The 17,528-nt window shown below is 39.5% G+C and overlaps 1 protein-coding gene across 4 annotated transcripts in view; it reads left to right on the forward strand.

Annotated features, from left to right (window-relative positions):
• Relch (RAB11 binding and LisH domain, coiled-coil and HEAT repeat containing) overlaps positions 1 to 17,528 on the forward strand; it is an 82,740-nt gene that overhangs the window by 37,617 nt on the left and 27,595 nt on the right. For all 4 annotated transcript variants that reach the window (XM_004654787.2, XM_004654788.2, XM_045135017.1 and 1 more), the window contains 8 exons: positions 1,788 to 1,900; positions 4,604 to 4,694; positions 7,058 to 7,129; positions 10,331 to 10,471; positions 11,112 to 11,276; positions 13,267 to 13,414; positions 15,645 to 15,801; positions 16,875 to 16,998. In XM_004654787.2, coding sequence (XP_004654844.1) covers positions 1,788 to 1,900; positions 4,604 to 4,694; positions 7,058 to 7,129; positions 10,331 to 10,471; positions 11,112 to 11,276; positions 13,267 to 13,414; positions 15,645 to 15,801; positions 16,875 to 16,998 — 1,011 coding nt within the window. The remainder of the gene's footprint in view (positions 1 to 1,787; positions 1,901 to 4,603; positions 4,695 to 7,057; positions 7,130 to 10,330; positions 10,472 to 11,111; positions 11,277 to 13,266; positions 13,415 to 15,644; positions 15,802 to 16,874; positions 16,999 to 17,528) is intronic.

Genomic DNA, 17,528 nt, shown 5'->3' on the forward strand with positions numbered 1-17,528 from the left:
ATTATTGGCAGTGACTTCCCATAAGTTGCAATTTTGCCAGTGAGAAATAAAAGCAAATGCCAATAAAATTCATTATTATGATTTAAATGAAAATGGGAAGTGTTCTTAAAATCCTAGATATACTGATGCTTAGAATATAAGGAGGCCAAGACTTGCTAGTGCCTTTCTTCGCATATTAAGTTGGACTGACTGGCAATGGTTGAGAAGGGATTCGGAGGCCAACTTTGGGCTCATAAGAAAAAATTGACAGCAGTAGATTAATTTGAAGAACATACGAGTCCTTTTCATGTCTGCACTAACCCAAATCCTGTGCCTTTCACGTGAGGAAACCGAAAGAACGGCCTTGGCTTCCGTTCTCGGGTACAGAACAGAGTGACCGGGACGAGCTCCCGGCACTCACGGTGTGCTCTCAAGCGGAGGGCTTTCCCTTATTAACGTGTGGCCACCTCCCTGCCCATGAAGGATCACCAAGCCTCGGGAGAAAGGAGGAGCAGCAAGATAGTTATTTTGTGCTTGTTTTTGAGATTTTTTTTTTAAGCTGAAGATTATGCTTCCTATTTTAATCTGAGTGTGTGTTCGAGTGCCTCTCCTTCCTGTCATAACTTTAAAGAGTAATTGATTATTTTCTTCACTATCTTCTTCAAGTTTTATTGTTATGGATGGTAACCCTATATCACTCCATGATCACTTATTTTCAGTCTGCTCGCACCTTTGGGTAGGCATTGAGGTCAGTGCAAGACAGTCGGAGGTAATCATTCTTCCCTGCTTAATATGTTATAGTATTTTTTTAAAATAACTGCAGAATATTTTTGTAGTTTAGTATTTTTCTTCAAAAATATTTTGTCACTTAATCCCATTTGAAAATCCATTCCAAAATTTAAAAAATAATATATTTTGAATATAGGAAATATTATGAATTGTGTCTTGGTTGGAGAGGTGGCCCAGCTCTTAAAGGTTCTTGCTTGCAAAGCCTGATGGACTGGGTTCAATTCCCCAGCACCCATGTAGACCCAGGTGCACAAAGTAACTTATGCATCTGCAGTTCATTTGCAGTGGCAAGAGGCCCCAGTGTGCTCATTTATGGTCTCTCTCCTTGCAAATAAATAAATAAATAAATAACCTTTTAAAAGATTTGTATCTTAACATCTCAAACAACTTTAATTTCAAACACTTCTGTCAAAGAAACTTGGCTGTTGCTTTCTTACAAAATGCTGAATTTGCCTCTGCATGTTGAATGGACACTGAAATAACATCAGGTGTTTCTATAATAATCCACTAGTAGTACTCACTGCACTACAGCTCCAGCCCAGAAATGGTCTTTTAAATTAGCAGGGATTGAGCTGTGAAGAAGATGAAATTATCAGATGATAATCTCGTTCTAAGAAAGGCTTGTGGAAGTGAGAAAGTATTTTTGTTGTTGTTTTGTCTGGGGCTGGTTTTGACTTTTGTTTGGCTGTGCTTGTTTTTTGCTTGGGTGGGTGGGTTGGTTAGTTGGTTTTGTGGTGCTGCAGGCTGAGCTTTCTTTTTTTAAATCTTTTGAAGTTTTAAAATATAGTGAACTTCTCCACCTTTTTAAAACACCATCACAATTAAAGTTTGTTCACACGATGGAATAGTATTTAGAACAGAAGCCTAGGGACATTGGAAAGACTGGATAAGAGAACAAGAATGATTCCTACTGTCTGTGTAACCACACAGGCTCCACTGTTGTGTGCTTAGCTGTAAATTGGTCTCAAGTTGTTCTGCAGGGAATTTATTTGGAATCTCTCCACCTCCTATCTCTTTAGGAGTTGATCCCCCTCATACTGTGCACAGCATGTCTGCACCCTGAGCCTAAAGAGAGAGATCAGCTTCTCCACATTCTCTTCAACTTGATCAAGAGACCAGACGATGAGCAGAGGTGGGTGTGCTGCTTCTGGAGAAAATACATACAGTGTTGCCTTGCTAGCTTTTCTGATTTGGTACCATCTTTAGCATTTTAATCTAAATGCCTTTTTTCCTTCCTAGTATCTATTTTTGTACATTGGAGCTCTCCCCATTACCAGTCACTCTTGGATGATTTCCTCCCCTCAGAATTGCATTTCACACCATGGTGTTGCCATCATTCAGCCTGCCTCCCTCCCTCTCTTGTAAGGGATCGTGGAGTTTGCTGTCCACACAAGCAGACCACTCTGGGAAATAATCCTAACCAAGATAGCATTGAGAAGTATGTACAGGTCCTGTTAAGAGTACTTATGACTCTAGTTACTGACAGCTAAATCTTTCAGAAGAGATTCTACAACTTCTGGAAGTTTAATTTTTGTACTGAAAGATACTATCAAAATTATATATATATATATATATATATATATATACACACACACACACACACACACACACACATCTTTTTAAAAAAAAAAAATTTCAAGGCAGTGTCTCGCTATAGCCCAGGCTGACCTGGAATTTACTATGTATTCTCAAGGTGGCCTCAAACTCACGGCAATCCTCCTACCTCTGCCTCCTGAGTGCTGGGATTAAAGGTGATCGTCACCACGCCCAGCCTAAATTCTAATTTTGAAGACTAATTCATTAAAATGGTATTAAATTTCAGTGGCCTTCATTTCTTTTCAAAATATGGTCTCTGAAAATTGCATCATGGTTTTGAACTGAAAATCTTATCTTCTGTTAATGTCTTTTTCTAATTTCTAGTAAAGAGTTTCCTGGTAGGTAGTGATTAGATTATGTTCTAGCCCTCGGTATAAAGGAGGGAGTGAATAGCTTAGAAGTCTTCATAGGGTTCTCCCACATGGCATAGGTCAATCGTATGGAAATCAATTTGTTTGCCAAATGCAGCAGCCATCGTTAGGTGGCATAGCAAGAATTGGTCACTGAGGTGATTCCGTAGGCAGCCTAGTGTCCCCCAGATAGAAACATAAACTCCCTCAGAAAAACAAAGACTGAGAGAAGCCTGACCCATCGGCCCACGTGTACTCCTAGTGCCATTGTGATGACTACCAAGTCCTGTAAGAGCAAGGAATAAACCCTCATAGATGGCAATCTACTTCTTCAGATTTTCCTTATAATGAAATGCTCCAACAGAAAGCAGCTTTTGGATCATTACCCTTCCACACACACTTGTTTAATCTTGTTAAGAAAAAGACTTGTGATTTTCGGTGGTAAGATATTAACATTCCTTGCTAATTCCTTACCAGTTTAAAGTTTTCTATACAAAATTAAGTATTCTTTTTAAATATAGTATAAGCACTCAGGATTGTAAGGAAGAAAAGAAGGAGACATCTTTCTGATACTTGAGCATCACTATTGGAAGCTGGGTTGGGAAAGCCAGTGTCAGCCGTGATGTTGTCACATCAAAGAACATGTTCTTCAGCTGGTTAAAGAGAGACCGTCGCTGGGAGGGAGCTCCTGCGCTCTAGCCTCCAGTCAGAGCTTTGGGCCAGGCAACATTACTATTCCCAGAAAGCAATAAAAGGGAAAGGGGGCAAGCGGTGTCTCCTGTCCTAGACTGTAGCGCCCTCGCTGTGTAAGCCAGGTAAAGGTCGCTTACCCTCCAAGACCATCACCAGGCTCAGGGCCCAAGAGATGTAGCATGTGAATTTAAACTTAGAGTTGCCACCTGGTGGCCAAAAGGACTTACTAGCCTTACTTCATGTTCATGACCCATCAGGAATTACACTCTCATGTCTACATTAAGTGTCCCCTCACCTTACAGAAATAGAACTTTTATTAAAATAGACGAATCATTTGGATAGCAACACTACTATGAAATATAAATGGAAGACATACAAAACAAAATTGTTAAGTTAGCATGATATGCTTGATATATAACCATTTGTTCTTTTTCTTTAGCTCAATAATCTTGGACTCCTTTGACAATATCCCAATAAAACACAATTTTATGCTCAGGAATGTTTTCTCCAACTCTTTGCTAACAACTGTAATTGATACCATGTTTCTACCAAAGTCATTTATTAATCAGTCTTTATTTATTTATTTATTTATTTATTTTTACTATCACAGTAGCTGGCTTCCAAAGCTATTAATACTTTGTAGGCCTTCTAACCTTTTCTGTTTTACACTGCATTTCAAACTATCATAGCTTCTAGAAGGCTAAATGTTAGTTCTACTAAGCAGTTTGATACCTAATTTTTTTCTACATAAATTGAAATGTCTTTAAAAGAGTAATAATCTTGATTTCAAGTTCTAGGTTATGTATCTTTAGTAAGTATTTAAGAAAATTAAGTGATTTCATCGAACATTTAAGGAACATCACACATATATATGTAGTTGCTGCAAAAATAATAAAGGGAGCAAACAACAAATGTAGCCTGGAAACTTCTTGACACATTTCCCTTTACTTACTTCAACTGATTTGACCACCTAAAGTGTGAGAAAATAGGAAACAAATATAAACAAAAGTGAAACATGTTGGCAAAAATTGGAAGGATTGGGCTGGGGTATAGCTTAGTAGTGGCGTAAGACCATAAAGACATTTCAGTTGATTTAAATTGACATAAATTGAGAAACAGCAGTAAGAATGCCTCTTTTCATCCTAGTTCTGCTTTCTAATGCAAATAAAGCTTGTATTTTTTGTGTTAATTTTCAGGCAAATGATACTGACAGGTTGTGTGGCATTTGCACGTCACGTTGGACCAACACGCGTGGAAGCGGAACTTTTACCCCAGTGTTGGGAACAGGTGTGTTCGCTAGGCTTTTCTCTTCTCTAAAAGGTTCAGATTTTCTTTGAGGAAATTTATAGGCTTTAGATGATGCTTCTGTTTCTGTGGCTCAGCACAGTGACGTGTGTGTGCACAGGAATGCTGGGAAATGCTTGGCTTTACTCACTCATTCAGCACGTGCCTACTGACACTCCCGTGCCATGCGCTGGCGCAGCTCTTAGGACACAGCAGGAAGAAAGACAGACTCCAGTGGGCTAAGCGAACAGTGCTGTGCTGCCTTGTACTGTTGGCGATGAAGAAAAATGAAGCCAAAAGGCTGAGAAGGTGATAGAAAACATTCTTCTAGGAAGGATGACAGAGAAAGGGCTCTCTGAGAAGGGATGTTCCAGCCAGAATCTGAATAAATGAGATGTAACAAGTACCAAGTCCCTGGGGTAAGAGTTTGCCTAATGAATTCAAGAGAAATGAAAGTTGATGTGCTTTTGTGGGTAAATACAAACATACGGTATACTTGCATGCATTGTAAACACATTCGCTATATAAACTATATGTATTTATAACACAAGTGTGGAAAGTTTTGTATTATAATAAGCTCATTTTATTACAAGTACTTTACTGTTATATTGAATGTTAATATTCTGGTCTTCTCTAGAGCCCAGTCATTCATCCTCTAGACCTAATACTGTTAAGTACCTCATTTTTCTACCTTAAAAAAATGAGTTTATCACATGTAGACAAGTTATATTAGTGTAATTTATAATACACATTCCCTTTTTTTAAAGATAAACATTAATCACAAATAACAGTGTAATTAGCCATTTACAGATCTAGTCCAATTTCTTTGAACATGTTAGTGCTGTCAGATTTTAATATTTAAGGTAAATAACACAGCAACAATGTAGTAATAATTACCTTTAATAATAGTAGCCACCTTCAGATTAAAATTCAGGGTGTGATTCTAATTGCTTAAAGTCAGAATTAACTTGGATGCAAATGTATCTTGGGTTTATAATTCTATATAATTATTCATGTATACATTTTAAATTTAAATATTTTACCATTTTTTTCAGTCTAAGTTTTATTTGTTGTGCTAGGCATAATGGGCCTTATAATATCAGCACTCTGGAGGCAAAAACGAGAGAATTGAAAGTGTAAGGCTACTCTGTGCTGCCTCAGCAAGTCCCTATCTCAAAAAACCAATAAAATAAAAATTTAAAGATTATACCAGGCATGTTGGGGCACATTTCTGCTCCTGGCATTTAGGAGGTAGAGGCAGTAGAATTGCCATGAGTTCAAGGCTAACATAGGTTAAATCATGAGTTCAACACAGCATGGGCTACGTAGGGAGATTGTTTCTCAAAAGCACCCAAAAAGTTTTGCTTGTTAATTCAAATAACATACAGCTTATCCAACCAAAATATATAATTCAGTGGTTTCAGTATATTCCCAGAGAGTTTTCTTGTTTTTAGTTGTTTATTGGAAATAAACAGAAATATAGTTGGCTTGCTATGTGTATTAACTCTGAGGCTCATTGAGTTAGACTAAGGACAGTGAAGCCTCAGGTGTGACATATTGAGACACTCACACTCTTCTGCTCTAGAAGTGACCAGGATGTCAGCTGTACACACCTACCTCGTTAGCCATGTAAACATGGATATCAGGGATCTGCCTGCCACCTGCCCTCTAGTTTGTTGCCCAGTAGATTACTATATAATTTCTTTTCTTAATTTTAGGCATCCAATACATTATTGAATTATGTCACCTTTTCATATGGGAATATGAGAGCAGATAACTTCTTTTCCAGTCAAAGAAAGACTGATATTCTATGAAGAAGACATATGGGAACAAAACCCAGTATGTGTCATTTTTGTTGCTTTTTTTTTTTTTGTTACTGTTCAGTGTAGTTACCATAGTAACATATGCAAACAGTAAAGAATTTCCTTAATTTAAAAAGAAAACCATAGTTCTAGCTGATTAACTCATTGGTGAACTTATTGCTAACCCTTTAAATGGAAAGCAGGCTGGCATATATTATATGTCATAGCTGTCAAACCCAGAGCTAGATTTTCCAAATTAAAAACTCTAGTCGTGTTGGTAGATGCTAATTTCTCCTGACGTAGCATGGAGAGCCTAGTATGAGGCAAGCACATAACCTCTAGTTTTTCATCTGGTTTCCCTCTTTTCTTTAACAGATACTTCTCATGTTTAGGCTGTCCTTGATTCCCTTATTCCTGATCCAGGTAGAGCCACACAGGGATGCCCAGAAGTGGAAAAGGCTGACACTTTATTCATTCTTAACAGGATTTATGGTGAAAAGTCATTCTCTGTTGGAAGAAGACAGGGTATGTGTTTATGCTTGATTTGTTTATTTTTCACTCTAGATTAATCACAAGTACCCAGAGAGACGGCTGCTTGTGGCGGAGTCCTGCGGAGCGCTGGCACCTTACCTTCCTGTAAGATGGGTTACTTCTTTAATACTTCTTTCTGTTTTAATAGCAGGGAAAGCTTTGTTCAATGTCTTGTACATGTTAATCCAAGTTCTCATAGCCATGCTATCTGAAAAGAAGAAGATGGGCCAAACAGGGAAACCTGTGCGTGGGGAGGGTGGCCGTCGCCAGGGCCCGTTGCTGCTGCAGGCATCACGAGACGCTTATGCTATGTTTTGCATCTGGCTTTACATGGGGAGCTGGGGAGCCAAATATGGGCCAGCAGCCTTGCAGGCAAATACCTTTAACTTCTGAGCCATGCTTGTTTTTAACTACATTGATAAATGATTTTAGGTTGCTCATTTTAAATTTCTAATATGGCTATCAAAAATATAAATATTACCTACCCAAACAAAAGTTCATTGAAGTACATACTAGTTTTTGTATTAATTAGTCTCCAAATACCAGTAGACTGGTATATTTTTATTGAAATCTTTCCATAAGTGCAGGGCAAGTGGAACACTAAAACATACGTGTCAGATCTAGGCCACTGCTTTTTGTAATTAGAGTGTATTGAAGCAGCCACGTCCTTTGCTCATGACTCTTTTTGGTTTTTTGAGGTAGCGTCTTCCTCTAACCCACATGACTCCTTCTTAGGGTTCTAAGGTAGAATTTCTATTCATAGAGCAAGTTGTTCTGCTGCTCTTGGAATGCTAGCAGTATTAATAACAGACTTGATGTTTCCTCGGTGGGTCTTGTATGTACTGAACAGCTGTACCGCAGTGTGGCCCTGGCTTAAGTAGAGCAGCGCCTGCGGAGTCGTCCTGTGACGAGTCCCGTAGCGTGATGAACACGGTCACCACAGCTCACATCCGCCAGCTTGTCCTTTTCTTCTGTCTTCCTGCTTCATGCTAACACCTGTAAAGATCCCTTAGAAGCTACTTGGACCCAAATTTAGTGTAAGCTTTTGCCTCAAAGGCAGATAAACAGGCTATGCCAAAAAGGCATACTCAGAAGTATCCAGAATTTACTAAAATGTATTTTTAATGTTTTTAGGCAGAGACCTTATTTATTAAAAATATTTTAATATTATATTTCTATTTATTTATTTTAGAGAGAGAGGCAGATAGAGAATGGGTGTGCTAGGGCCTCCAGCCACTACAAACAAACTTCAGACATATGCACCACCTTGTGCATCTGCCTTATGTGGGTTCTGGAAAACCAAGCCTTGGTCCTTGGGCTTTGCATGCAAGTGTCTTTTTTTTTTAGTTCATTAATTCATTTATTTATTTTAAATATTTTTTTATTTATTTGACAGAGAGAGAGAGAAAATGGGCACACCAGGGCCTCCAGCCATTGCAAACGAACTCCAGATGCATGCACCCTCTTGTGCATCTGGCTAACGTGGTCCTGGAAAATCAAACCAGATTCTTTGGCTTTGCAGGCAAATGCCTTAACCATTAAGCCGTATCTCCAGCCCTATTTTTTATTTTTTTAATATATATATATTTTATTGACAACTTTTATACTTACAGACAATAAGCCATGATATTTCCCTCCCCTACTTTGCCCTTTATAACTCTGCTCTCCATCATATTCCCTCTCTCTCTCCATTAATCTCTCTTTTAATTTGATGTCATCATCTTTTTCTCCTCTTATGAGGGTCTTGTGTAGGTATTGTTATGCACTAGGAGGTCTTGGATATCGAGGACAATTTCTGTCCAGACAGTTGCATTGTAAGGAGAGGTACCCTTCCTTTGGCTCCTACATTCTTTCTGCCACCTCTTCCGCAGTGGACCCTGAGCCTAGGAGATTGTGAGATATTTCAGTGCTGGACACTCCTCCATCCCTGCTTCTCAGCACTGTGTTGCCTTTTGGGTCACTCCAGTGGTCATCACCATCTGAAAAGAGAAGATTCTCTAACCAGGAGTGAAAGTAGCATTAATACATGAATATGAATATTAAGTGTAGTGCTTTCAGGGCAATTTGGTGAGAGTAATATATACATTTATCCAAACAAGAGCAGGCTTCATACACCTACAGTTCATGATGTCTGCTGCAATAGGCCTTTGAATAGGTTTACAGTATCAGACACGTATTTCCTCCCATTGAGTGGACCTTCAGTCCACTTAGAGAGCAGTTGGTTTCCCCCAAAGCAGACATGCCGCTATAGCACCTGTTCAGTCATTTGACCCTTCTGGCCAAACTTGAGGCTTCCGGTGTTCATTGTTTTCACCACAGATGACTTCTGCCTCCCATAAAATGTATTTTTATTTTTAAATGTCAATCAAAACCATATCTTTAAAAAATAATTCACCTTGGTATACATCCCAAATTCTCCTTTAAATTTATGAAATAGTTGTTCCTTCCATCTATATCCTTATTCTAGATATTATATGTAAATAATAATGAATATTTGGGGGCTGGAGACAATAGCTTAGCAGTTAAGGAGTTTGCCTGCAAAGCCAAGGAAACCTGGTCCAATTCCCACGTAAGCCAGATGCATGCATCTGGAGGTTTTGCAATGGCTGGAGGCCCTGGCATACCCATTCTCTCCCTCTCTACCTCTTTTTCTCTCTCTCTCAAAGAAATCAATAAATAAAATATATTTTAAAAATAATGATAATAAGTATTTTATGTGAAAAAAGGCCCAAACAAGTTTAGACTTGAATAATTTAATAATTGGCTAAATTGGGCTAAGTACAAAGTAGGGTTGGAGGAGTATAAATTTGAATATTGATAACTATTTTAATCCAAGCCTTTAAGTAGGATAAAAGATTCTTAGCATAATGAGAAACAATGCTGAAGAGGGCTGGGGGTGTCACGCGCTTGGTGATTGGATCTTGTCTGGCACGTGGGCAAGCCTGGGCTCAATCACCAGGGTAGGAGAGCGGGGGGCGGGGGGGGCATCCAGGCGCAGCAGCTGTTCAATGGCTCACTGCGCCTGTGTGCACTGTAGGGATGTTTAGTGAAGATAAGCGTGCTGACCAGCGACGAACAGCAAATTCGGGAGATTGGCACTGGAGAGGAAGGGTGGGGAAGAGATTTAGGCAGATAAGTGTTCTGAATGTCTATGTTTTCTCTTTGAAAAATAAATATTTGAAGCAAAAACCACAAAATGTTACTGTGTGTTTCATTTAGGTTTTTGAACACATGGGCTGTGTAATATTTTCTGTATTGTCATATGTTGATGTAAATAAATAGTAAAAATATGTTGATTATTTTCAGAAAGAAATCCGCAGCTCCTTGGTTCTTTCAATGTTACAACAGATGCTAATGGAAGATAAGGCAGACTTGGTAAGAGAAGCTGTGATTAAAAGCCTTGGCATCATTATGGGATACATTGATGATCCTGACAAATATCAACAGGTATGTCTTCAGAATTGACCTGCTTATCTTAACCGTTACAGAATCCCACGTGCCTGATTGCACTAGGCGTAATCTACAAGCGAGATGGCCGAGGTCAGCCTGAGTTAGCAGGGCTGGCTGACTGCAGTCTAGCAGCGCTTACTTGGGACAGTGCAGCAAGTGGGCCAGGTTTCCACCCATTCTCTTCGGTTTGCTCATCGTTGGATATGTGACACCCCAAAAAATGGGAAGGGTGGGATTATAGTTGGCTTCCTGTCTTTTGAAAAATATTTTCTGCACTGGAAAGATGGCTCAGTGTTTAATGGTGTTTGTTTGCACAGCCTGATGGCCGGGGTTTAATTTCTCAGTACCCACCTAAAGCCAGATGCACTAACTAGTATATGTGTCTAGAATTCATTTGCAGTAGCAGGAAGCCCTGACATACCCATATTCTCTGTTTCTCTGTCTCTCTTTCAAATATTGTCCAATAATCCATGACCTAAAGACTGTATAAATGCATTTTACTTTGAATAAAAGCAAACCTTTTATTTTAAAAAAATTCTGTTTAATTTTCTAAGTTTTTCAGATAGTGTATTTATTGCTGTACATTAGAAGAAATGTTATTCTTGTAGCAGTCTCCATTTGCCTGCTCCTCTCACAGGGCTTTGAACTGCTGCTGTTGGCCTTGGGCGACCCCTCGGAAAGAGTGGTCAGTGCGACTCATCAAGTGTTTTTACCTGCCTATGCTGCCTGGACCACAGAACTCGGAAACTTACAGTCTCATCTTATTCCCACACTGCTGAACAAAATTGAAAAGCTTCTCAGGGTAAGTCCTCTGTTTATAGCATATAACAGTTTAAAAGTCTGTTCCAAGCTATCTTGAAGAAATCCCAAGGAGCAGAGAAGAAAGCACCATGTACCTAAATATTTGAGTGCATTACCAGAAAAGTTGTTACTGGGCTAGACTCAAGAGTGATTTGAGAAAGTCTCGCTGAACTGGGGCTAGAAGAGAAAGGACACAATCTACGCCTGTTGGCTGAAAGAACATATTCCTGGAAATAACTCCTCACACAGTATTCAGCAAGCTGGTTCTTCCTTGTCCTCTGAGGACTTAACTTGTGACAGAAAATACCAGCTCTTGAACCAAAATGCAGAGATTGCTAGAACCTGAGTCTACTAGTCCTCTTAGGTGATGTCAGAATTGCTTTAGCTGCACTCATTCATAATACTGCCTATTTTGAAAAGAACTTTTCATTCTACTCAAGTAACATCAAAGAAAGTTGAGGAAAAAGTAAAACTTTCTTGATGCAATCTTTATTCTAAATGTTTTGGTAGAAGCCAGAATAGAAGCTTAACATTTCTTGAATGCTCATGTGAATCTTTAAGGTTGATACTTTAAATTTAAAAATTCTATTTCATTCTCATAACCTTTTGAGTTGTATTTTGTGTTTTATATGGAAATTGAGACTTGGTGCTTACGTGACTTTCCAGGATCCAATATTGTCATATGACAGAATCAGGGTGATATTGATCTGACTCCAAACTCATTCCTTCTGCTTCAAAATGTTGAAGAACCTGTAAGCTTTTATCATAAAACTTGAAAGTATTCAGTAGGTAAATCTCTTATGTATCCATATGTATTTAATATAAAAATTGGGCTAGGAGCTGGGGAAATGGCTTAGCAGTGATTAAAGGGGCTTGCTTGCAAAACCTGCCAACCTGGGTTCAGTTCCCTAGCCAGTAATATAAGACTGGTCTGACAGGCATTTGTTTGCAATGGCAAGAGATCCTGGCACCTACATAACACACACACATGGGTGCATAAATACACAAATAATAAAAACACATGCATAATTAAACTGAAGTAGCTCATGCTATGAAACAGGAATTTTTAAGTTTTTGCATTTCGTCTGAGAATTTTATGTAACTTGGTTTTCTTTGTTGTTTTTTGTTTGTTTGTTTGTTTTTGTTTTCGTGTTTTTTTTTTTTTGAGGTAGAGTCTCTCTAGCACAGGCTGACCTGGAATTCACTCTGTAGTCTCAGGCTGGCCTTGAACTCACAGCCATCATGCTACTTCTGCCTCCCCAGTGCTGGGATTAAAGACGTGAACCATCATGCCCAGCATAACTTGCTTTTTGTAGCATGTCATTCATTGCATGATTAATTCCACCAAAAATTAATTCAAAAAGGTGCCTGCAGTATTCAGCATAGAGAGTAATTTCTCTGTGAAGAAGTTAATAGTAATTCTTACCTCTTCTCTACTGGCACTTTTCTGATATAATAGCTTAGGTGGATTTGAACACAAGAACTACGGTCATCTCTAGTGATGGTTTTTCACTTTAACATTTGGTTTCTGATATTTCTTTTTTCTTCCTTTCATCTATTTTAAAGTTGCTTCTGTATTTTATCTGTATGTGGAATTACTTGCAAGTACAGCTACCATTAAGTCTATGAAAGCATATAAGAAGTGAGAGAAGAGAAATAGCAAGTGTTGTTGCTAAGTTAGCAATTAAGCATTTAGTGTGATGCCTGTGGCTCACTTTCTTTACTCTGGCTTATAAAACTGCAGATAATACTCCCTAAGAAAAAGAGAACCTATAATAAAGTTCCCAACGTTGGAAATGACTGTCCTGCAGGTTTCCGTGTCAAAGATTATAATATGTCTCCACGCTTTCTCCTTCGTGTTCTGAATGGCCACTTCCAGCTAGGTTTTGAGTCCAGCATCCAAGTCCTTAGTGTCATCTCAGAGAGGACAGCCACCGCAGATGGCGTTAGCAGTGTCATCCCAAGGACTACCGTAGCCCCTTGTGTTTCAGGAAGGCGAGCGCGGGCTGGATGAGCACAAGCTGCACGTGTACCTCTCTGCGCTGCAGTCCTTGATCCCGTCTCTCTTCGCGCTGGTGCTTCACGATGCTCCTTTCTCCAGCAAAGCCAAGCTGCACGGCGAAGTGCCGCACATAGAAGGTACTGGACTTGCTCTGCAAGGGAGATGGGGTGGTCGCAGCTTAGCTTCCTGCAGAATCGTTCAGGTTAAAATTCTAAAAGCCATTATATGGCAGTATGATCACAAAAATGTGTTGCATGTGAAGTTTTGTGTTCGAAGATTGCATAGCCCCTTAGGTCAGCCATACAGTTTCATCTCGTATGTATAAGCTTCGTGATACTGTTTTGTGCATTTTCATGCTTTCGGTTCTTAACTTGTAATGCGGGTGGGTGGGTGGGCTTGTTTGTTTGTAGGTTTTTTTTTTTAACTTTCTTTTAATTTTTATTTATTTATTTGAGAGCGACAGACACAGAGAGAAAGACAGATAGAGAGAGAGAGAGAGAGAATGGGTGCGCCAGGGCTTCCAGCCTCTGCAAATGAACTCCAGACACGCGCGCCCCCTTGTGCATCTGGCTAACGTGGGACCTGGGGAACTGAGCCTCGAACCGGGGTCCTTAAGCTTCACAGGCAAGCACTTAACCGCTAAGCCATCTCTCCAGCCCTGTTTGTAGTTTTACGAGACACAGTCTCATATCCCAGGCTAGCAATCTTAATGCCCTTGTTAGGAGACTGTAATAAATGTTTCTGTCTGCGAGTGGATCTGATCAATGAATGACAAGACTCCCTAAATTCTTAACAGCTATGCACACTGCTGTATGAAGTTTAACGTTACTAGTGCTGGTGTATGTTATTTTTTTTTTGCTTTTTTCTTCTCCAGCTGTTTTAGTTCCATAATGTAAGGCAGACAGTATTACTGTTTCCTGCTGTGTCCTTGAAAGAAAGAAACAAGCACATGTGACAGCATTTTCTTTTTTCTTCCCATCTCTCTTTCCTTCCTTCCTTAAGAATGTGTATTTTCAAAAATACATAATGGAGCCGGGCGTGGTGGCGCATGCCTTTAATCCCAGCACTTGGGAGGCAGAGGTAGGAGGATTGCCGAGAGTTCTAGGCCACCCTGAGACACATAGTGAATTTCAGGTCAGCCTGGGCCAGAGTGAGACCCTACCTTGGAAAAACAATAATAATAATAATAATAATAATAATAATAATAATAATAATAATAGTGATGAAACTAAAACAACATAAAGTCAGGCTAGGGAGAGAGCTGAGGTGGTAGGTAGTACTTACCTACCATGTTGCCTCCACTAGTTACATGTCCTGCAATTAATGAGCTGCTGGCCTACATGATACCTTCATAGTCATCTAAGAAATACTCTATAACAACATGAAATCTAATTATAATCTATGTGATTATGGACTTCGTTGGTATCTTTAATCTTTAAGTATACTAATGTGTATATATATGAATTCATATTTTAGTTAGATGGCTTAAAAGTAAATTTTCAGCTTTACTTTAAAGCTTTTTTTAAAGTATTGTTTATTCAGGAGAGAGAAATAGAGAATAGATATGCCAGGGCCTGTTGCCACTGCAAACAAAAGATGCATGTGCCACTTTGTGCATTTGACTGTGCATCTGGATACTGGGAAACCAAACTCAGACTGGCAGACTTTGCAAGCAAGCACCTTTAGACCCTGAGCCATTTCCCCAGCGTTTCCTTTAAAACTTTGAAGGTGCCTAACATGGGGCTTTGGTTATAGTCGGCTTTGTTGTTTTTAACTGTTCCCGTCCCTGCCTTTGACACCTTATACTGACTTACTGTTAGGCTATGAAAAAAATTAAACAAAGAGTTTAAGTGAAGCATTTTAAATTAAATAACAAAGAAATTTACTGAGCTCAAGCTTTTACTTATTTTCCTGTATTAAATAGTGTTTTCTTATTCTTAATCTGCTAGCACCTCAGTCCCTGAAGGAAATTTTTTTTTATATATTCACTATTCATTGACATAAACAGTATACAAGCAATTAAACTGAATTCACATCCCTGTTTTATTTGTCTTATTTTTGGACCAATTTTAACTTAACAAATGAACATAAATTTTCATTAATGAATGTTCATTTATTAACTATGTAGTCTCATAAAATCTTTTTTATCTTTGATAAGTTGATATGTGTTGGGTTGTCCACATGTGATAAAAAGTTTATTTCAATTGTTTCTAACAATGGCAATGTGTGTCTGTTGGTGTTTAACATCTATAGAACGATCTCATTATCGGGGATAATTGTCATGGGGACTTCGTTTCTTTTTGACATCATAGCTCAGTTCTCTAACTGTCTTTTCCATGTGACTTGTTTTGCTTCCATTATACACAGTGACCCGGTTCCCTCGGCCCATGTCGCCACTCCAGGATGTGTCCACTGTGATCGGGAGCCGTGAGCAGCTGGCGGTGCTGCTGCAGCTGTATGAGCACCAGCTTGAGCACGAGGGGACCACGGGCTGGGAGAGCCTGCTGTGGGTGGTCAACCAGCTGTGAGTTGCCACTCAGGACCTGCCTTATGCACCTCTGTCAACTCAGTGGAAAATGGCTCGTAGTTAGGCTTGGAATTGAGGGAAAGTATAAAATACTATTTTTAAAAACACATAAATTGGCAGCATTAGCAAATATTATATGTACTCCCCCCACCCCCAGATATGTAGTTTTCTCTGAAGAAATTGCCTCTGTTACATCAGAAGGACTATCTCCTGCCTATTTGTGTAGCAGTGGTGATACATTTTAAACAACAGCCAGACTTCATCTTTGGAGGCTGAAGTAGAAGCTTTATTTGTTAACCAGGGTGTTGTGACACGTCAGAGCCATGATTTTGAGTCTCATTCACTTCATACTCAGAACTCTACCATTAAGAATCCCTGTGTTCAGGGCTAGAGAGATGGCTTAGCACTTAAGCGCTTGCCTGTGAAGCCTAAAGACCCCATTTCGAGGCTCGATTCCCCAGGACCCACATTAGCCAGATGCCACAAGGGGGTGCATGTGTCTGGAGTTCGTTTGCAGTGGCTGGAGGCCCTGGCATGCCCATTCTCTCTCTATCTGCCTCTTTCTCTCCCTGTCACTCTCAAATAAATAAATTAAACTAAACTAAAAAAAAAAAAATTTTAAGAATCCCTGTGTTCAGGGATGGAGAGATGGCTTAGTGATTAAGACACTTTGCCTGCAAAGCCAAAGGATCCAGGTTCAGTTCCCCAGGACCCATCTAAGGTAGATGCACAAAGTAATACATGCATCTGGAGTTCATTTGCAGAGGCTGAAGACCCTAGTGTGCCCATTGTCTCTATCTCTCTCCCTCTTTTTCTCTTTCTAACAAATAAATAAAAATAGTATAAAATATTTTTAAAACCATCCCTGTGCTTTATGGCATGCAGTTCAAATTGATCTCCGTAATGTTTTAATAGTAGAATATAATCTTCAGGTTTCTTCTACAAGCCCCAAACAATTCCTTTGCTTACAAAAAAAACTAGTAGAGTTTGTTGAGTTTGCATTGCTCTTGAAATAAGCCAGGAAACTAAACTGTGCACCCTCTGCCTGTTTCCTTTCCTCTCTTATTCAGGTTGCCACAGCTTATAGAAATAGTTGGCAAAATCAACGTTACTTCGACTGCCTGTGTGCATGAATTCTCCAGATTTTTCTGGCGCCTTTGCCGGACATTTGGCAAAATTTTTACAAACACTAAGGTAAATGCTTGCATTGCATGCTTTCTTGTGTGCAAAAGGCCTGGAGCTACAGTAGGTTAGTGCTGTAGCAGAGCAAGGTAACAAGCGAGCCCTCCCTTTGTCTCTTACTACGCTAATCTCTTAGTGACGCTTTCTGTGAAAAAGAATATATTATAATTATAGGTAATTTTTTAGCTTTGTCCATTTTCAGATGATATTTTCCTTCCTTTTTTTGTTTTAAAACAGGAACTTTGCATTGACACATCATGTGTTAGTACCATCATTCCCCCCCCCCCCCCGCCCCCATTCCACCGAGCGCCCTCCTCAGTGGATCGCTGGTATTCACCCTGGGGTTGAGCTGTGAGAGCAGCAGCTGATCATCGCTCGGGGATGGGCAATGCCTTTGGATATTCCCTCCCTCTCAGTGCTCTCACACTCTTCTCCCTCTTCCACAGATCAGATGATAATGCAACCTAAGCTTACTGTGAAGTGAGAACAGGATATAAAAGTTACTCACTGCAGATTTAGGAAAGGTTTTCAGCATAGGCAAT

The sequence above is a fragment of the Jaculus jaculus genome, chromosome 15 (assembly GCF_020740685.1).
Source record: "Jaculus jaculus isolate mJacJac1 chromosome 15, mJacJac1.mat.Y.cur, whole genome shotgun sequence".
NCBI classification, from domain to species: Eukaryota; Metazoa; Chordata; class Mammalia; order Rodentia; family Dipodidae; genus Jaculus; species Jaculus jaculus.